The following is a 21,900-nucleotide window of genomic DNA, read 5'->3' as shown; positions in this document are numbered from 1 at the left end:
CCCACTGAGAACACAAGCTTTGATTCCTGGCTGGACCTGCAACTACCGCTGGTTCCAAGTTTCATAAATCTGTAATCCAAGTACCACTTGATTTCTATAACTGTTGTAATTACAATACTGCCACTCCTTTATAACTTTCAGTGTATTTACCATTCCACATTTCTTCTATAGAACTTCAAAATATTTACTATTTTGCTATTAATGCTTTTGATTTGAGTTATCTTACACTTGGGCGGGCCCATAGTGAACTTAAATAGGGTTTCCAACCTCGGGATCACAACAAATTCGGCGAGGTTCCCGGCTATAGTAGCTCAGCAAGCAACATGCGAGGAACAATAGGTGGACAGTTGAAAATGGAAGTTGTGGGGACCCCATGTACTATACCCTTATGCCCTAATTAATTGCACCAACTAACTTTGACTTTGTATGAGCCTGTCAGAGTGGCAGGTTTTTTTACTGGATATGTGAAATGACATTTTCTTATCCTCATAAAGACACAGATGTGTTATATATACAGGGGCAAATAAAAGAGGTTACAAAATATTTTATACCTCCTGAGGTGTCTATAAGAAAAACCCTTACAATATATATACAAAAAAATGTTACCAGAATCATTTCATCTTACTGTATTCTTGATCTGTCTATTAAGCCTTTTTATCTTTTCCAATTCCAAGGAAGCACTGATCTGAAGCCAATTTTATATTTTCCTTTACATTTTATATTTTCATGCCCAGTGTTATTGTGATGCTATATTTGTTCTTGGATTCTGCAGATGCAAAAGTGGATAAAGAGGACCTTAGGAACTATGGTAATGTGGTGTTCTGTACTTAAATCCGATTTTTTTTTTCAAGTTTGGTTTTATTTTTCTTTAATTTGTCTTAATGTGTTTACAACTGTCCATTTAAGTGCATACAAACTGTTGCATTACCTTGAAGTGCTTTTCTTTTCTTCTGAACATTTTCCAATACATCTTGATCATGCAGCATCACTAATATATACTATCTCAGTTCATATTTACCTTTCTCTTTTGGGATCTTCATTTATGTGTGGGTGTAATTGGTAATGAGTCATGTGAGAACAGAATTGGCATGTGTTACAGATCATGAGATTAAATGTTGGCCATTCTGCACCCAACAATCAAGAGGCTACTAGCACTTTGTTTGTAGTTGTTGCTGTTTTGTTCAATGTTTGTTAGATGGTTTTGCTCGTTTGATATGTTTTAGGGATAACAGAGTCAAAAACTCATTACATGTAACTTGGGTTTGTTATTTCGTCTAAATGCTTTCTTTATTGCAAACCCACCTAAATGTAACTTCTTGAGGAAATTGAGAACATGGTCCTCCTTTCCAACCGGATGATCAGCAACCTTGCTGCCTATGGTCTTCATTCCCTTTTATTTATGTGATAGTCTTCCCCTGTAATCAGTGATCTACCCAGGGTTTGTTGTTCTGTTATCATATGTGCTGTGTCAAGTTAAAATTAAGGCGTTGTTCTCCCCCCCCCCTCCCCAACCCAAAATAAATAAATAAATAACGAGAGAGAAAGCACATGGATGTTTGTCATGGAGTGATGATGAATGGGGGGGCCTGCGACAGAAGATGATGGAGGTGGGATGGATGATTTTTGCCTCTTGTGCATCAGATTCAAAACCTTCAACATAGAGTATGCAGAAGCCTGAATGAAGGTATTGGAAGGAAAACTACACAAAAGGATCATCCTGTGTTGTGCAAGGAGTGGTTAATATTTTTATGGCAGTTTGGTTAATGCATTTCATGAGATCATACATATTTGCCAACATGAGCATGGAAACCTCAAAGAGCTGTTAGCCTTGACAAATAATGCTAGGAGCACGTTTGGATATATGTCCTTGAATTAAATGGAATGTTACAAACTGTTAGTGTGTGAAGTGCTTAGTGCCCTAATCTACCATTCGGATTGCATGGAGTCAAGCTTGCTCTCAGGTTGTGGATTAGCGAACTGGGAGGGAGAGCACCACAAAAATGCGAATTTGAAAACCCAAAATTCATATTTATATTTATGATTCATGATTAAACCAATCTAAGCAGATTTTTCACAACTGCATCTCTCTCTCTCTCTCTCTCTCTCTCTCTCTCTCTGTCTCTCTCTCCCCATATTGTGCTCATTGCCTGATACCCAAAAAAGGGCACCTTTTGTCAATTAAAAAGCCGAAACAAGGATCCCATAGCCCTCATTACCTATCTCCTCAGTTGCCCTCCCCCAACTTCTTATCTCACATTCTCACCACAGCTCCCAGTACCGGGGCGTGCTTCTCCCTTTTCAAACTCTCACCTCTTTCTCTCTCCTACCTCTAGATGTTGCAACCCCTAAAACTTTTTCTCATTCCTTCCCTTCTAGTCTTTATTCTTTACCTGCCTTCCATTATTATTTTAATGTGTTTAGTTAGATTACATAATTTTCAAAATTATGTCATTTCTCTACAATATGTTTGATAAACATCTTATCTAACTATAAATCTTACAAATTAAAAAAACAATAACATATTACATTTAACTAATTTGTTTGAATAAATAAATACACCTATAAAAATCTCCATTTATTTCTTCCTTTTAAATATGCATGAATATCCTCATATGTATTAATTTATTGAGATACTTGAGGCTGTCTCTTATCTATTTGTTACTTGAATTCGGCCCTGTCGCATTTTTGCTCTTGCTCTTGCTCTTGCTCCACGCTTTGGGCACTTAGGTTCAGTGGTGTTGTTAAGTTGAAACAGGATGGAGTTGGTCTGATTGTGAAGCGGCTTGAAGATGAGGCTTTACAAACACACCTAGCACACTTTTCATGTGATTGTTATGTCCACCATCTTTTGTAATTTTTTTATATCAGATCCCTATGCATAAATACACCCACATGTACTGCTTCAACAACACCTCATGAGCTAAATTTTTTGGACATTACTTTTATGCTTTCTTCTATACCCAGAAAACTTGCATTTACTGTGAACCTCTTCAAACAAATGTTCTTGCACACTTGAATTGCATCCAGACTTGGTCTTACATATATATATGTATTGTGAGAGGGAGGACCTTGGCACAATGGTAAGGTTGCTCCATAGTGATCTAGTGGTCGCGGGTTCGAGTCTGGAAACAGCCTCTCCACAAAGCTGGGTTAAGGTTGCGTACATTATAACCCTCCCCAGACCTCGCAGTGGAGGGAGCCTTGTTCTATGGGTAATGCCCTTTATTTATTTTTTTTGTTTGGTTCCTATTTTAGTCTATTCTATGGGGGAGGGAGGGAAGATGAGAACCAGGAGGCTCGAACCCAAAACCTCCAAGTAGGGTGGGTTTTAACACACCACACCTACCCACTGCACTAGGCAGTGGTTCTCGTGGTCTCTAATGTTTGTACTTGTCTTTTAGGTTGTGAGTAAATTATTCCTTGATCTATTTACAAGTACTTGTTTTATTGTCTTTGTTGAATTGTGTTGTCTGGTGTTATTTCAATGTAGAAAATGAAAGTGATGAATTAAGATAGTTGATTTATCTCGGTAGAATTGTTTATTGATAATGGATACATGGAATGATATTGCAGTGGCAAGAGGCAAGAAGAGAAAGAGTGACTCTGGCATTGAGGTGCGCTTGATTGTAATTTTTTTTAGTACTTCTAATTGTTGATTAATTTAGTCGTTTGGTATTTGGTACCCCTTCAAATTTCATTTCTAGTTGTTTAACATTTTTTTGTAGGTAATTTTAACAAGTGCTTGTTAATTATGCATGCTGGGTTATATTGTGGACTTCTTCCCATAGTTGTCAAGGCGTTGCCTAGGTGGGCACCTTGGATGCGTTGGTCGCCTTGCGTTTAGGCCCCTCCAACGCCTTGGGTCACCTAGATGCTTTGACAACTATGCTTTTTATTGAATGAAAACGTTTCCCTTCAACTGTCACTAATGCTTATATCTTCTATCTTTGCTAGGTAGTAAATATATCCATCCCATAGTTTAAAAACTTGAAAATTCAACTTACTCAATGACCAGCTGATCTGAGTAGATTGGTGAATCAGTACTAAAGATAAATATTTCTTGAAAATATATAATACAAAATTGCAAAGGAGAGACAAGGGGTGATGCAGATTTATCACCAAATTGGGCTTCTTTTATTAGGACTAAGTCTAAGGTTGGGTTATATACATGTTGGGCCTTTGATTCCATGGGTTTTTTTTATGTAATAGGCCACTTTTATGGACCTAAAGTTGGGGTACATGAGTTGCATACGGGATTAGCCCTATACTTAGTTTATTTTCATGTTTTTAATGTTTTAAATTGAACCGGTCCAAAGCTTGTTTGATCCAGTGGTTCAATTTAAGTAATTTTATTAATTTTGTTTTTAATTGTTTAGTTGGGCTGGATTAGGACTCTATTTTGAGTCTATTTCAGTTTCCTAGTTTGTTTAAGTTACCTAGTAGGTTAAGGAATGAGTTAGGCCTTTCCTTTTTTAGTGTAGGAATCTAATTTTGAGTCTTTTATATAAGGTTGTTAAGGGGCTAAGTATAGAACACGAATTTGATTAATAAAATTAGCTTTTGCTTGTTGCCATTGCTGCTGTTGCCTTGCCCTATTGAGTGTTGCCTTGTGAGTAATATCACGGTGAAAGGACTGGTGGATCTCCAGTTGACTCCTTGCGTCTTGTAGACCGGGAGGATCTGTTATAAGGGATTAGTGGATCTCCAATCGACTCCTTGCATCTTGTAGATCGGGAGGACCTAATTCTGAGCTTCAAGCTGCTACCCTTGAAGATCTGCTATACAAGTAAGTAATTTTCTGTTTTGGCAATCAACCTTTTTCTCCTAATCCTCTATACCCAAGCCATCGATCCCCACTGCCAATAAGCAATCCTTGCTGCCTTCCTCATCCACCATTAAAAACATAAATCCATTAGTACCCTAAAACCTGCAACTATTCTTCTTCTCTTATAGAAGGTCACATGCAAGGTGATTTTCGCGAGAATTCTGCCCAGGCAAATCTAACCGTTAGAACCTGCTATAATTTTTATCGAATCTTCCTCATACCCTAAGAAAGACTTGATCCAAATTTCAGTACCATCCACCTAGTCGATTGTCTGAAGTTACACTTTTACCCCTCTCTTCTATCTCTACTAGGAAACCTCCATAACTCCAGATTTAACAATCCAATTTAGTTCTAACTTTCTGCATATATTCCCCTCCACCCTACCCTCACTCAACCTAAGTATTAAGCTCATTCAACCACCATATTTCCTGTTATTATAAACCCTAGATTCCATCATCTTCCACCTTTCAAAACCCCAAACCTAGTTGCTGCCCAGATCCATCTAACCTACTTCTAACCATCCAAAACGTATGAAACCTAGTTCATTAGACTCCCCTACACCTTCCTAGCTTTACCATATAAGACCCATCCCTATTACCTTAACCTTAACCTTAACCTTAACCCTAAATTTAACCTAAAAATCTCAATTCTGCCCCATCGAGCTAACAGTTCAGCAGGTCCTGGTTACTTGGCTCCTAGTAGATCTTCTACCTATCAAGGACTACATTAAGGGGGATACTAAATCAAGTCACTTGACAGACAAAGACCGAGGGTGTAGACTGAGAAAAGGGGGATGAATGACCTGGAGAGAGAATCAGTGGGCAGAGAAGAGGGAGATGGAGGATGCTGGACATAAGGAAAACACCACACACAGAAGTTGAGAAATTGCGGTGGTAGAGAGACTGGTGAAATCTTCACGCACACACATACACAGGGAGAGAGCACATTTTAGGCTTCCCCCCGCCTTATCTGAGTTGAATTAAGCGATCTTCCAAGTAGGTCAATCAATTTTTCCGATCCACTTGGCTGATCTGCCAAGTCTAAAATCCTATTGATGGGGAGTAGATGGGATGAACCCTAGGTTCAGTTTACACTCTCCGTTTAACAAGATCCCCCAAGTAAAACCCAAAGCAGAAATAAGTCAAGCTCAAAAGTCAACCTTATTGGATTGAGTTCAAATTCTGGTCAGAGATAGGTTAATGTTAGGTTAACAAACTCTCAAAAGACTGCAATGATTCAACGGCCAAATTTAACCCACTTAGAGAAATAGTGAAATCTGGAAAATTAAATCAAAATATGCAAAACTCTAATTACTTTCAATCAGAGACTCGGATGAACATTGGATTACGGTGGATTGTAGTATTTCAATAGAGAAACAAGTTCCCAAAAGATGGTGATCTTAAGGGTCAGATTAAGAGTCGAGACTAAAACAAGAATCAAATCTGGGAAAGTAAAAGGGCAGGATAGGGAGATTTCATATTACTCTAGATCAGAGGTTCTGATCAAGCTCATACCCTGGTCGAAGGTCAACCTAGGCAAGGTCTTTTACATCCCAAGAGATCACCTTGATCCCACAGCTAGATTAGGATTGATATCTGATTGCAGGTTTCAGGAATTAACCTAGAAAACAGAGCATCCGCCAAGGTTAAATTTCAGCAATACAGTGATCTTAAGCCCAAACTGTCAGGTCCTCTTATTCAGCATTAAAACCTTTTCTCAGTCACAAATCAGTAGCAGAATAAAATATCAAAATAATGGTGACTTGATCTTACCAGTTACAGCAAGTGTGGAGGAGAAGAAAGAGATGGAAGATAGAAGAACACCTGAGCTTCTCACTCGAAACAGCCACCAGAATCCCACTGATCTTTGGACCTCTTGCCCCCTACTGAATCTCACACTCCATGAAGAAGGCAATGTCTTATTTATTTATCAAATCGTGAGGAGCCAATGGCTCTTACAAGATATTAAATAAAACCAATAAACTCAGTTTCCTAAAAGACAGCTGTTCAGAAAATAGGAAGAGGAATAAAAAACTAAAAGAGGACTCCCACGATTTCTCCATTGTGGGAGTCCATTTACAACTTAACTATAAATAAAATAACTTAAAGAAACAATTAAATAACTAGCTATAAGCTAGCCCACGACTTGGATAACCAAACAGGCCCATTAATGGACTTTAAAGGCCCATATTGGGCCGGATATTTTAAAGAGGCCTAGGCTGCTTATATAACTAAGGCCTGTTTGGTTTCTTCTTCCTTTGGGACTAAGTTAAAAACTCCCTTGCATTACCTATCCAAGTGGTGGGAGTCAAGAAATGAGTCAGCCAGGTGCATGACTGATGCTGAGTGGATCTGTCAATTCTTGAGTTGACTCAATTAGTTCTGGAAGTAAAATGCCTCCAAAAACCCTACAAAGCTTAAAAGACTGGAGGACCCCATATCTGAAACTTATGACATGACTCTTCCTTTAGCATTGCATTTACTACAGAGCTTACTTTGACTCACAAACCCATTAGACCTTTGTGCACATAGGTTGGAACTAGTTTGAACTTAACTTCATTATAAAATTTCTTGAGGCTTGAATATCACCCAGAAGTTTGTTGGTGCCATTGGGTTGGGGATTTGTTCCAACTGTCTATGACAGAGTTAAATTTTTTTCAAATCTGAAAGATTAAGCTACTGTTTGAAAATTAAAGAAATTGATGATCAAATTGCTGATTCAGTTCCCTGGAAGTTTCACTTTTCTAACTGTTGGTTGAACCGTGGGTTAGAGAGAGGGAATAAAATAATAGAATGGCTTATATTAATGAGAGAAAGGCTCCTCTATTTATAATAGAGGGGAAGTTACAAATAATAGAAGCTAGGCGATGTGGGACTAAAACCCACATAGCCGACATAAGCTAATAACACTTAATAACATAAAATTAACCCCAAAAAGACCAGAATACCGTGGAGTACATATATTCTAACACTCCCCCTCACGCTGGATTATACAAATATGAAAGAAGGAAGATCCAGCGTGGACTAAAGAAAAAAACTCTCTCCATAACAATGCTAACACTCCCTCTCAAGTTGGCGCATACAAGGTAATAGTGCCCAACTTGAATAAAATGGGAAAAATAAGTTGTGGCAGATTCCAGCTCCAAAATGAATGCAGCTCCCAAATAGACCTTCAAACTTGGACAGACTTGATCAGCAAAAAAGGTATCTCTCACCAATCTTTGTCCAATAATGAATCTCTGAAGTATAATCATGAAGATAAGTAACTAGGGTAGCCGTCAGATGAGTCAAGCAGCAGTTAAAAATCAAGCAGCGGAAAAAATCAACCCAATTTGTAGAACCTCATATAGGCAGGTAATAACCAAACATCTTCAAAAATAACCAAACATCTTCAAAACTTTTAACACCAGCCTCCCCCTTATGACAAACATAACCCAATAACAAAGTAGATACCCTTTGGCAATGGTGAAAAATGGTGAAACCTCTGACATTCTATGTTTTGCACCAAGTGTCCCTGCATGTTCTGCTCTCTGCAATAGCTGTAGGTATACTGTATATAATCCCCCCCTCACGTGTAGTGCACGTGGACATACGAGAGATGATTGTAGAGATAGGGCAAAACATAACATTCCGGAGTTTGTCAATGGCTGCCAAGTGTAATGGAAAAAGAAGAAAAGGCAAACAAGAGAATACCATGATCTTCCAAAGTGTTTATGGGGAATGCCAAGGTATGTTTCGGGAGGTGGTGAAGGAAAAATAGCAGTGGGATTATGAAGGAGGGGTAAATTATGCAACATAAAGTTCCAACCATCTTCCATCGATCAAACAAACACTTTTGATGGAAACCCCTGCAAGGGAGAAACTCCTAACTCCAATGGGCAAATCTGAGAAGTATACCGATCTGATTTGAAGGAAATGCTCCATCTTTCAAGGCTTAATCAATCTTCAAACAGGCAGGAGCAATTGTGCGAAAAACTCCAAGGTGGAAACTTCCACATGCTAAACAATACTAACGAAGATATCCGGACAGCAGCTGAATAAAGAAGCTTCAACAAAAACTGGATCAGATCTGAATCAGTAACAATGCTAGGATTCAAGCTCCAAAGTATGCTGGATTTAATCCAGAAAGGCTCCACATAACTGAATAGGTTCGTAGGTGCAGCCAATAACCATAGAACTCACTGTTGTAGTCCTAAAGAAGCTGATCTCCAGGGTAGCAGATTCGAGTCTTCCATAACGAAAGAAATTCGATCTCCACTAAGAAGAAACTCAGTCATAATCATAGGGCAGCAGTATGCCACTTGAAGGCAGCAGTAACACATCAACCAGTAATGCTGATGGAAGCCAATCAATAATACCAGCCAGATAGGTAGTGAAGCTCAAAATAACTAGCCAAGACAAGATAAATAACCAGACAAATCCATAGGCAGTTGAAGCAGTCCACCATAGAGGAATAAGAAAGTGAAATAGGGTATAAATTGAAGAAACCAAGCCAACAGAATGAACTGTAATTTTTACTAAAAAAAACCTGATGAATGATGCTGAATAATGGGCTGAATACTCCTCTGATGTTTATAAAACTCTCCTCAAAAGATCAGCAATAGTGGACTGCCCTAACCCTTAGATCGATTATAACCAGGGTTTTGGAAAAAAACCCTGAAAGTGAATATCGATTGTAGGGAAGGGGGCTTCAACAAAAGTGAGGATGACTTGTCAAAGGTGCAGGCTTATTGTAATACAGGCTGACCTCAACTGCTGGAATGGATCTCCAATTCGAATGACCAATCTTCTTGGTAATTGTGACTTGATCTTCATGTGGGAGAAATACCAAAAATCGCAGAAAAAGAGGGCAGCAACTATCTTGTGCAGTAGACCTTCTTCAAGCCATAAATAGTTGAAGTAAAATGTCCTTGATGGTAGAAACACCAAAAAACTCCAATAGCAGCAAACAACCCTAACCCTAAAATCGATATGGGTCAGGGTTTTGAAAAAAACCTGAAAAGAAGGATCGATTGGGGTTAGGGGTCTTCAAACACTTGGAAAGAGGCTAATATTGAGGTCGAGTGATCCTTGTAGGTGGAGTAATCATCCCTCCAAAAGGCAGCAAAAACTGAAACCTGTAACCCTGATGTCGATTTGAGTTACGGTTTTAATAGGGAACCATAAAAGGCAGGATGAGAAGAATTTGCTGTAGGGAAAATCCAGCCATCAAATTGTGTTCAAGCTGAGGTTGATTAGGGCTTGGTTTAGTTGGGAAATATCCCTGAAATATTGGCTACATCTGACAAGGGAAACCCCAACATCGATTGGAGTCAGGGTTTTGAAAAACCTTGACAAGGTGAAATCGATTTGGGGATCTAGGCTTGAAAAAAAATAACAATTCATGGAGTTAAAGAAAAAGGGAAGTTAGGTTTAGGAATAGGGTAGAATAGGGCTGGAAAAAGGCTGCATAGGGTGTTCCTAAATTAGAGGATCAGGTTTATAGAGATCTGATCTCAAAGAAGGGGAACTCCAAATCGCAGATGAGGCTTCCAGAAGGGTTTTTTAATAAAAAACGATAGAAGAGAAAGGGGGGCAGCACTAAATCATCGATATTATGTCTACCTCATTAGTGTTGTCCCTGTTTTTGGGCTGAAAGGGAGAAGAACAGAAGCAGGAAAAAACGAGAAAAGGGAGAAGAGGAGGAGAGATCGATTGGAGGAAAAGAAGGGAGAAAATAGGGTTTTTCTCTCTTAACCTAGATCAGACCAGCTCTGATACCATGTTGGTTGAACCGTGGGTTAGAGAGAGGGAATAAAATAATAGAATGGCTTATATTAATGAGAGAAAGGTCCCTCTATTATAAATAGAGGGGAAGTTACAAATAATAGAAGCTAATGACACTTAATAACATAAAATTAACCCCAAAAGGACCAGAATACCCCCACGGTATTCTGGAGTACATATATTCTAACACTAACAATTGTTAGGACCAATTGTGACGTGGTCCTTTTTTTTTTAATTTGGGATTTGTTCTAACTGTCTATGCCATAGTTGAATGTTTCTCAAATCAAACAAGTTTGGTTGATTTTTATATTATGATTGTACCAATTTCCATGTGTTTTAGGGGTTGCATTCTCCTTGAACTGTTAATTGTTTTGCCTACATTCGTATGTTTATCTGGTTGCAAATAATTTGGAGTTCACCATTGTTTTTATAATTCTTAGGAGAAGGACATTGAATCAATGGAGAAGCTAGTGAAGATCCAAATTCCATCTACTCTAAAGAAGCAACTGGTTGATGATTGGGAATTTGTCACTCAACTGGGTAAGGTAGTTATATTCTATGATACTTTCATTATTTTCTGATTATCTATGCAGTATGTGATGCTAAATGGTGATGTTTTTTTTTTTTTTTTTGTTACTCAATGTATCATTTTTGAAACTATGACATCATCTTTTCTTTTTTTTATTGTTATTGTGACTATGGAACTTTGTGCTTTGGTTTTCCCTATGGAGCTGTATATGTCTGGTACCAAAGCAGCAATCATTCTTTTCTTTTCTTTCTAGAACTACTATTGTGATATAATTCCAGTACTTCTTGTAAGAAGCTATTAGGCTCATAATTAGTATTTCAGGCTTTGAAGTTGAGGTAATCCAATGTAATAACTTCGGTCAAGTTAAAGACAAATTGGTAGAGATAATTGATTGATAATGTACCTCAACAAAAGGCAGACCATCAGGTTCTAGCATAGCCTCAAAGGGAAAGGAAGAGATGTGTGGATGTCCAGTTGAACATGAAGGTATTTCTTCATTTTCTTTAGGACAGATCACTCCTGCAGCATGCTCTAATAAGTGCTTTGAGAAACTTGTAACTGATCAGAACTTAATCTATAGAGTGGAGCTTATTGACGGAATCCATGATACTAAGATGTTCTATATCCTTTTGGTTGTTGAAGTTGCATTCTCCTTTTTCTGCCAGGATTTTTATCTATTTAGGTACAAAATTCTTGAGGGTCAGAAAAAGGCATGGGTGTACAACTGTCTATGGACATTTATCAAACTGGATGTACTTACAGCTGTATTCTGTATCATCCATTACCATGCTAAAATGGAGACTCTGCTTTCAGTTTTTGTTGAATCTGTTGGCCAAGGTTCACAGTTTTATATGGTTCGGATGGCTGATGATTCTAATAAGAGCATAGTAGATAGGAGTACGAAGGAAAATCTATCTTCTGATAGTTCATATTGTCCTATGAGATTATGATTAAACATTTAAAACTACTTTCATATGATTAGAGTTCAGTTATTCGTTTTAGAGAAGTATTACTCATTTCTGTGAAACCATGGTATGGGAAGCTGTTAGGGCCTGTATGTTGCTTCACACAATTATTTGTATTCTTTGTTTCTTTAGGAATGAAACCATGCATTCTCACATGGTTCAGGATTTTGGAAGTTCTTGGTTGAAAACTATGTAGCTTTGTTGCTTTTTTGTGATTGTGACAGTGGAACCATGTAGATTCTTGACATTAAGCAACATTTTCTTTCTGGGTTCTCTTCGTTCCTATGCTCTTCAGCTTCTGGTCTCTCTCTCTCTCTCTCTCTCAAACAAAAATGCTTTAGCATAGTATGTTCATTTCATAATGTGTGATAAGTACTTAATATTTTGTTTTCACACTGTATTTCTCTTGATTTAACTCTTGATGGTAATTGATTGTTTGGGAACTCCTTGTTGCAGCTTGTTAAACTTCCGCGTTCTCCGTGTGTTGATGATATATTGAAGAAGTACCTTGACTACAAGTCCAAGAAGGATGGCATGTAAGTTTCACATTTTGTTGTTGTTGCTGTTGTTTTCTGTACAAGTTTTTCCCATTATAACTGTATGATTTCTTGATCATATAATCCACTTTGATAGTTATCCTCACTGCACATGCTTGGCCATATTTTTACATATATATATATATAATTATTTTTTAATTCTCCATGCACCTTCAATGCTGTTTCGTTACACATAACTCTCTTTATTATCATTTAAGAAACATGATACGTGAATCTCTAATATTTATTAAAACCCTTGTGAGTTATCAAAACCCCCTTTTCCACTATGAAAGGATCAGATTGATCTTTTGTACACTTTAATATTGTATATATCTACTGGGAGAGGGTTCTCTGAGCAAGCAGGTTATTCTACACCCTCCCACATCGTTTTTTTAAATAATTGTTTCTCTCTCTTTAAAAAATAATAAAATAATGCATATGAGGAGGCACAGTGTACGCCCGCTCAGAGAGCCTTTTCCCATATCTATTATATTTTTTGTATGTGCTACTTTGTTTTCTTTTGATCTATTCTACACACATCTTTTGAATGGTGCCTGTTCTTTTTGCTGTGATTTCTTTTGGTAAGTGAGGTGCTATTGGGTGATCTTTTCCATTATGGAATGTAAAGTAAGATTTCAGTACTGTATTACCATCTTTTGAAATCAAAACACAATGGTACAGTCATACAGAAAAATGTGCCTCCTGAATATTCAAGTTTCTTTGTTTATTATGAAGACTGCTGATTTGTGAACATTGGTTGTCATTAATACTTCGCATGTTACTCTGGGTTGATTTTTATGGATGTGCATGGTCCAGTGACTATGCTTATCAATTTTTTTTTGTGGATATAGGGTAGCTGATTCGATTGGAGAGATTTTGAAGGGTTTACGTTGTTACTTTGACAAAGCATTGCCGGTAATGCTCCTTTACAAGAAAGAGCGTCAACAATATGATGAAGCAATTGCAGATAATGTTTCTCCTTCAACTGTATATGGTGCTGAGCATTTACTACGGCTCTTTGGTATGCTCATTGATAAATTCTGCCATAAAGAAGGAAATATTTTGTTTGATGTAATCTACTTGACGTAAATGTAATCAATCTGCTGGCATTGTCTATTTCTTTATGCATATGTCTGCATGCGTTGTCTTTTGGCAAGTCAGCACTTTGACAAGGTGGAGGCTGTAGCCCCAATCTTGGGCTTTTAGCTTTGCGAATTATGTTAGTCTCCAGTTTCATATTGTTGAGGAAGAATCCCAGAAGGCCACTTTTTTCTATAGCTCCAATCTTGGGTTTTTGGCTTTTTCTCGTATCATTTGGAAAATTTTAGCTCTTTATTGAACATCTCGTTCCAGCTATTCCTAATGAGATGGCGGATGGTAAGTCAAAACTCTGGCTGGAAAGCTCTGTATGTTGTAGGAGGTTTTCCTCATCTCTTGTAAATCCTGTTGGTTAGAACTATATTGTATGAATTCCAAACTATGCAGATACCGAACAGCTCCTGATCCCCTAGACCCTCTCTGTGGGACCACATGTAGACTTCTATGGTTTCTTTTTTTCTTTTAAATTTTTTGATGGATAATGAGATACTAATATTGCAAAAAAAAAAAAAAAAAACAAAAGAACATAGCTAATATACAACAACAGCAGGAGGCCAAGGCCTCAAGAACCCTACAAGGGACTACACAATCGGATATGAACCCAAATACAAAGTCTTAATGGGTCTCCCCCCCCCCCCTCGATGCCAATTCTCCCGCAATTGAATTGGATAACTACGATCCCCAGCTCCATGGCACTCCATGTGAATGGGTTAGCTTACCATTGGGATAACCAGCCAATTACCATTGCTGAGTCACCTTCAATAATAGAATATATTCATCCTTGTGAAATTGCAATCTCCATACCCTTAATAAATGCCCTCAACCCAGCTGTAATGGAGTCTGCCAAGTCGCCTGACCCAGAGTAGAGTTCAGTTATTCATTTTTTTTGGAGCCCCCCTCCCTCTTCTCGTCCCCTCTGTCATTCCTCAACATTCTTCAATTTCCTTCCCTTACTCTGCTCTTCCCATATCAAGTGACTGCCAAATCATTGGCAGCACAAAAAACTACAGCATAATCTTCCATACTATTTGTTTCGGCTCCAACCCTTCCTGCAAACCGTTCTTTTTTCTTTCTTGCAAACTCTTCTCTTTTCTCTTTCTCATCTCCTCTACCAAATCTGTTATGAGGAAATGGCAAAAGGACAAGGTAATTCTCTCTCTCTCTCTCTCTCCCACACACACATGAACACATCATTGCTAATGAAAATTTCAAGTTTTCTTTTTTCTCTCTTTTTTGTATCACTACTTTCATCTGCTGCCAATAGAGGACCATGGAGTGATGGAAGGGGCAATGAGTGAAAATTTGGGTTGAAGTGTTTTTCATGGAGAATATGAGAAGGGTTTCTCATGCTTCTTTGCTTTCCCTTTTTTGTTTTTAAGAGTTAGAAGTCAAGTAGAAGATGGCATAGTTGTTTTTGCCCACCTGTCTTCTGTCATGGTAGGCTGCAGCACTCTAGTACATAGAGAAATGATATTAGGGGTTCCAAAGGGGCCTAGAGATTCCAGAACCCACACTTATATATGGGAATGGTGTTCTCCAGATTCTTGTTGATTTTTCCATTTTAAATCTTCTGCCAGTTACCTCGCCTACATTGCTTGTTGCGACTTCTGTAGCACATGGGACTGTACATGTGTATTTTGCATTAAGCATGGTGCGAACCAATGTGGAGGGGGGACCTCGTCACAACGGTAAGGTTGCTCCACTGCGAAGTGTGAACTAGTGGTTGAGGATTCAAGTTGGGAAACAGCCTCTCCGTGAAGCAGGGGTAAATCTGCGTACATTATGACTCTCGCCAGACCCCGCAATGGCGGGAGCCTCGTGCACTGGGTATGCCCTTTTTTAATGTTGCGAACCAATGCATGCAAATATTTTAGAGCTTTCAATGATCTTACAAGTATTATCTATGTGCTACATTTGGTGTTGCAAGTACACTTTCACTACGTTCAAATGATTTTTGGCAAGCTGCTTCAATTGATAATCATTTTGCTTGTCATAGCTTAGGTTCCATTTTATTTTCTTTGTATTTTTACATGCAGCTAAGTTCCAAACTTTAACCATGTATTATGAACTTTTCTGGCTCTTGCAGTCAAGTTACCTGAGTTATTGACCTATGCAAACATTGAAGAAGAAACACTGATGCGCCTGCAGCAGAAGTTGCTCGAGTTTCTCAAGTATGTTCATGTTTTTTTCCCATTCTTTCTGTTATACTAGAACCCTTTTGGTGGAGTCAGTTGTTCACATATATGCTAATTTATCTTGCATCAAACATTAGCTGCATTTGTGTAATTGCTATTTTCTGTTGGAACAAATATTTACAGCATACTTAAAACAATTCAAATTTGTAGTTATGGTTGTTGTGTTCCCTTTCTTTTACTCTTATTATTAATCCTTTTTTTTTGGGTAAGGATCCGTGTAGGTGTGTAGTCGACCCCATTTAGTTGGGATAAGGCTGAGTTGTTGTTGTTGTTGTACTTAAAACAATTCAAAATATTTGTTAGTTTTGGTTTTGGCCGAAATGTCTAAATTTTGGGCTATCCACTTGGACTAAAATAGAGCTTGAATTTAGGCCAAAATGTCTCAAGCTGGTCAACATGTAGCAGTATTTTAAGAGCTGGGCCAACACTTGGATATTAACATACTAATATATAGATTTTTTTCCTATAATTCTATTGTCACACCAGACTCTTCTGAACCTAAAGCAGAAAAGTTACTAGGAAAGGGTGTTTGGGGGGGGGGGGGGTTGAAGATGCAGAAGGTAGGGACTCGTTAGAGGCCTGTTTCTTCTCCTTTTGTCAAATCTCTTTTCTCCTCAGTCATCCAAAACCTACCCCTGAAAAGGAAAAAAAAGTAGTTTCATTCTGTACTTCAAGGACAGAGATACGCACATGATAAATTAAATCATTTGTAAGCATCCAAGTACAATGATATCATTTGCACCAGAAATAAGTTATTGTTAACATGTATTCTGTCCGAAGTTAATATATTACTAACTGAATTGAGCAACCTACAACCCCATGATCTTTTCCCTTATTAACTTACTGCCTATGCCCAAAGTGAAAGTGTGAAACAGACCAAAAAACAAATAGAACCAGCGGGCCTTGGAGCTCTTAGTGGAAGGCAGTATAGTAATAGGACCCCCCCCTATGGATGGGTATTTCATGATGCCTACATCCTAGGATGTCGAAGTTCTAAAGCTGTACTACTAGGAAGAGGTTTTGGGAAAGTGTTGAGATTGATTAGGGGTAAACAACTAGGCAGATGTTCTAGTGTGATATTGACCTGGGAAAACAGCAAATAGGACAAAAGAGATGACCTCACATTCTCACAGATACTACAAGGTTGGCCAAACTTTTGGTTTGGTGCTCCTAGACTCCTTCCCGGGAGGAGTCTATGAATCTACATGCAGTATGTATGGCTGGTAGCAAAGTGTTAAGATTGATTAGGGGTAAACAACTAGGCAGATGTTCTAGTATGATATTGACCTGGGAAAATAGCAAATAGGATAAAAGAGATGACCTCACATTCTCACAGATACTACGAGGTTGGCCAAACTTTTGGTTTGGTAGGAGGAGTCTATGAATCTACATGCAGTGTGTATGGCTGGTAGCAAATCCCAAATCCTCAATTGCACAAACCAAAGCCTTGGTTATGTTGTTTCTTTGGACATCTCTAAATAGCATATTTGATACATTGTAACACTACTTACAAGTTACAGCCAGAAATATAAGCACCTTTGCCTTTTGTATTAATTCTGATTTGCTTTTTCACTAGTGCATCTTAACTTTATCAAACCCTGCTGCTTGTACTCCCTCCATGTCATATTTTTTCAGGAATTCTTAAAGTGAAAATGGAGAACTTCTTGGAACAATTTGAACAAGACGCTTCCCGGGGAGTCGGTCTAACCTATTAGTAATATATTGTGACCGGATTTGATTACACCTCTGATAGATGCACAGTACTACAAATAGAAATAAAAGAGTACCAAATTCATTTAATATTATTTTGCATTGTGGGTGCATCTTTATTTCCCTGGTGAAATTTTGTGTGGTAAAAGTGAAAGTGGTGGGTTAATACAAAGTTGCATTTAGTGTTATATATATACACCACATAACCATGGAGTTACAAAGGGAGCAGCATGAAGACCATACATAATATGGGCTACCCTAAAGCCGCAAAATGGCCTTACAAATAGAACAAAATCCACTCAAAGAATGAGTACTCTAATGGCAAAAATGGTCTTATATAGACACAGTATTCCACTTGTATAATCGCAAAAGGTATATCTCAAAAGCCACATATGGACTTAAATAAGGATCAATTAATCTCAATATATCTCCATATAAAATGAGATCCCTAAGGCCACACGTGGACTTACGCATTGTTTATCTTGTTGTGCAGGTTCATGCAGAAGAATCAGAGCACCTTCTTCCTTTCTACGTATGACAGCTCCAAAGGTTTTGAAGGAAGTTCTGGGGATCAAGACTAAGCTGCAAGATGCTGCGATCAACCATGTATAGGTACAACAATCAAAATGCAAGGGCATTGAAACAGCTTTGATGGACGTATTCACATGTATCTGTTTGTTCTTGATGATTCCGATGGAGGTTGGTGCATTTTCTGTTGTGGATTCACTAGAATTAAGAGAGGATGGGCCTTGGTGCAACGGTAAAGGTTGCTCCGTTGTGACCAAGTGGTCATGGGTTCGAGTCTGAAAATAGCCTCTCTGCGAAAGTAGGGGTGAGGCTGCGTACATTATGACCCTTCCCAGACCCCTCAATGGCGGGAGCCTTGTGTACTAGGTACGCCCTTTTTTATTCATTAGATTTAATTGTATTTTTGCAGTGATTAAAATTAAAGATATACTTGGCGGAGCAGCCAAGGTTCATTCATGCAACTGCTGAGACTTGCCATGTTTGTGCTGCACATTTTTAATTTCAAGCTATGACTGAAGTTCAGTGGTGTTTAGCTAACAGATTTGAATAACAAGCTACTATAATACCACCCAATAGTCATCAATCTAATAAACTCTGCACAGCATTATCAGTTGAACATAATAACGATGGTAGAAATAGGCTTTGCATATGAGGGTTCAGATTGTTCCATACAGTAGAAAAAGGAAGTGTTTGTAGGCAAAAGCCATGCTCTTACTTGGGATGGGAGTTGGAAATGCAGGAGCATGATCATGGTTCTAATTTTGGATAAATTTTCTGGTTCACAATACCATAACTGAGTCCATTGTTCAAGTTTTGGTTCAGATCTGATCTGGTTTTGTGACCAGATAAGGTTTATCCAATTCGTGGGGTTGAGTTTATAAATTTTAACACTACTTGCGGCTCCAAAAATTCCAGATTTTTTTTGTTAATGTAAACTTCTCCAAATCATGGATTACTTTTAGGAGATTATCTTATCTTCTCCAAATCATGGGTTAGTTTTATGAGATTATTTCCTTTATTTTTAGGGCAAATTTCTGTCACTTCCTTGAGCTTGCACTCTATTTACTCAAATCGCCCTCAGAAATTCCACCAAAAAAGGTAGCTCTTACCTCTTCTTCTCCCCTGCTGTTTTAAAATGGCTAGTAAGAGTCTTTTTTTGGAGGGGGGGGGGGTGTGGGGGAGTGATCAGAACTAGTACTTCTGACGGGAGAGTTTGAGTAAATAGGAATGATAGAAATTTTCTCATTTAATACTGTCGGGTTGTTGGATCAGGTTAGAATATGTCCGGTGTTATTTTAAGGTTTTTTTTTATTAGGAAAAAGAAGGTTGCGTGGAATCTGCACTCAAACATAGGAAGAGCAAAGTGACTGCTGTTTTATTAGTAGTTGTAATGTGTCTTAAAAGCAGCTGTCTGTAGGTTTAGATCAGGATCATTTTAGGACTCCTCCAAAGCACCTGGGTATGGGGGGTGGGTGGGGGAGGGTTTTCTTCAGTTATATTTTTTTATGATGTTATTGAGTTAGGCAACTGTCAGCCCAAGCAAGCGATTTGCATGCTTGGATTCGTTTATTTTTTTAAAAAAAATTTTATAGAAGGATGTAAAGTCTAGCAGTTTCCATACGATTTGATGAATGGATTTAAAAAAAAAAAGGAATTGGTTTGTTTTTAATTGAGGTTGTTGCATCTTGTCTTCTCTCCTTTTCTCTAGAAAGCTGGGTCTCGCTTTCCCAGTTACTGTTCAGTGTTCACATTCCCAGAACAGTGTGAACAGTCCCTTATATCTCCTCTTTCTTCAATCCCTCTATTATGGCCATCACTTATTAATCCATCAATTGTTCTGCATAAGTCGGCAGTTGTAATGATCCTGAAACATTTGTCTGCTGTGAAGATCCGTAAGTAACTTATACATTGAAATTTTTTCTAGTCATCTCTATTTGTTGCGAATCACTGAATCTTACAAAGAGCATAAAAAACCCACAACTTATGTATGGGGAAATGATTCCTGTCCAGGAGCATAGACTCCAGTAGCACCTCTCTATCTGTATCTTCCTCATGTGAAATGATCTTCTTGCCCCTGTTAATTGAGGATCTGGATCATGGTTCTATGTATCGGTATCGTATCGCACGTAAGTACTGGTTTTGCTAGTCGTCGATACCGATACCGTGTTGATATCGTATCGATAGCACGATACGGATAAGGGGTAAAATGATCCGAAAACTCATTTTTTAAGAAAATCAAAGGGTAATTTTGTCTGATACAGGCCGATACCATATCGGTATCATATCGGTTTTCCGTGTTGCCGATAATCATTTCGATACCGTGCACTAAAACCATGATCTGGATCTTCTCAAGTGGTCCAGTGTACCCAGTGTACCCAGTGCGTTGATGGCTGGGCGGCACTTGGGGTGTGTCCTTGTGTTGCCCAGCAGTTGGATATGCACTAGACACGTTGGCGCATTAGAGAGGATCTACATCCATTAATTGAACCCATGAGGCTTTGATTGGTTGTTTCCTGCTTGCGTAGCCTATGCTACTGGACAGGAAACACTCTCCCTTTATGTATTATGTAATGCATCCCTATATATTTTTGTCAAATTTTGAAGGTTTAATTGCATTGATTTGGTGAATTAAGACTAGTATCCAACTAATGCATTATCAACTGCCTCTCATCAAAGAGTTTTCCCTTTAGCAAGGTTTCAAATGGATACAGGTATGGGGATTTTGATCTTTTTTTTATTTTCTTTTTAAGAGGAAGGTATTCGTACATGAGAGATTCTTCTATCAACTCCATCAAATGAGGGGTGCAATGCATTAAATGTAGGTCGTGCACATGCACAGCTGTGCATAGCAAATTTTGCCATTTTTAATTATTTATTTAGATTTTATTAAAATATCTGTTAACGGGTCTGTATTTGCACACTATGAACACCTTTTCACATTCCTAGAACCATATAGAGAAAAAGAGAAAATGTTCTCTGTGGGGAGCCCACCCAAATACAGTGGGGGGCAAAATAACCGCCCCGCTCCCCTTGAAAGAAGAAAATCCCACTCCCGAATTACCAATGAACTCTCTCAGTGGCTGCTGTACGCACATGTCCCCTACGCTTCCCCATAGAGAACGCTCCCCCAAAGAAAAAAGTGTTCGATACGTTACTAGACTTACCCTCATCCAAGTTGAAGGAAGAATCCCTTAACACTGGTGATTTAACCTTGTGATTGAATTCTTGTATTTAAGGGTGTTAAACGGTCCGATTTTGGTTAAACGATTCGGTTCGATTCAAACCATTTAATTAAACGGTCTCGCTTGTAAAACCATAATCGAACCATTTAGTAAACGGTTTCACATTCCTGTTTTAAACGGTTTGGCAAACAGTTATTATTTTGGCACATTTATGTACATTTAAGAGTGTTAAACGGTTTATTCGGTTAAACAGTTTGGTTCGGTTCAAATCATTTAAGTAAACGACCTCAATTCTAAAACCATAATCAATTCATTTATTAAACGGTTTAATGCTTTCGGTTTAAACGGTTCGATTCAGTTCCAATAAACGCTTTCGGTTTGATTTTGACACTCTTACTTGTATCATCATCAACTCTCATCCCTCTTGTAGGAGTAGAAAGCACCTCTCCCTACTCTAATCAGACAGACAGATAATAGTGGTTAAGAGATTCCTCCTTCACCATGAATAAAATAAAACAAAATTCTTTTCAAAAAGCTTAAATCAACACAAATGGGATTTTTTTACCA

At 38.2% G+C, this 21,900-nt stretch overlaps 1 protein-coding gene across 2 annotated transcripts in view; it reads left to right on the top strand.

The window, feature by feature from the left end:
* The window catches only part of LOC122660556 (protein MRG1-like), a 30,485-nt gene extending 11,687 nt beyond the window's left edge, over positions 1 to 18,798 (top strand). Inside the window, exons 5-12 of one of the 2 annotated variants that reach the window (XM_043855916.1) lie at positions 773 to 808; positions 3,574 to 3,614; positions 11,031 to 11,135; positions 12,541 to 12,620; positions 13,472 to 13,641; positions 15,805 to 15,889; positions 18,117 to 18,235; positions 18,561 to 18,798. In XM_043855916.1, the coding sequence (XP_043711851.1) occupies positions 773 to 808; positions 3,574 to 3,614; positions 11,031 to 11,135; positions 12,541 to 12,620; positions 13,472 to 13,641; positions 15,805 to 15,889; positions 18,117 to 18,204 (605 nt within the window). In that variant the 3' untranslated portion in view covers positions 18,205 to 18,235; positions 18,561 to 18,798. Of the gene's footprint in view, positions 1 to 764; positions 809 to 3,573; positions 3,615 to 11,030; positions 11,136 to 12,540; positions 12,621 to 13,471; positions 13,642 to 15,804; positions 15,890 to 18,116; positions 18,304 to 18,560 lie in introns of those variants that run through there. The other variant, XM_043855917.1, reaches the window with a different exon arrangement.
* Positions 18,799 to 21,900: the final 3,102 nt, after the last annotated feature.

The sequence above is a fragment of the Telopea speciosissima genome, chromosome 4, assembly GCF_018873765.1.
Source record: "Telopea speciosissima isolate NSW1024214 ecotype Mountain lineage chromosome 4, Tspe_v1, whole genome shotgun sequence".
NCBI lineage: Eukaryota > Viridiplantae > Streptophyta > Magnoliopsida > Proteales > Proteaceae > Telopea > Telopea speciosissima.
The sequence above is the reverse complement of the archived record's forward strand: the minus strand, read 5'-3'. Positions and strand labels throughout refer to the sequence as shown.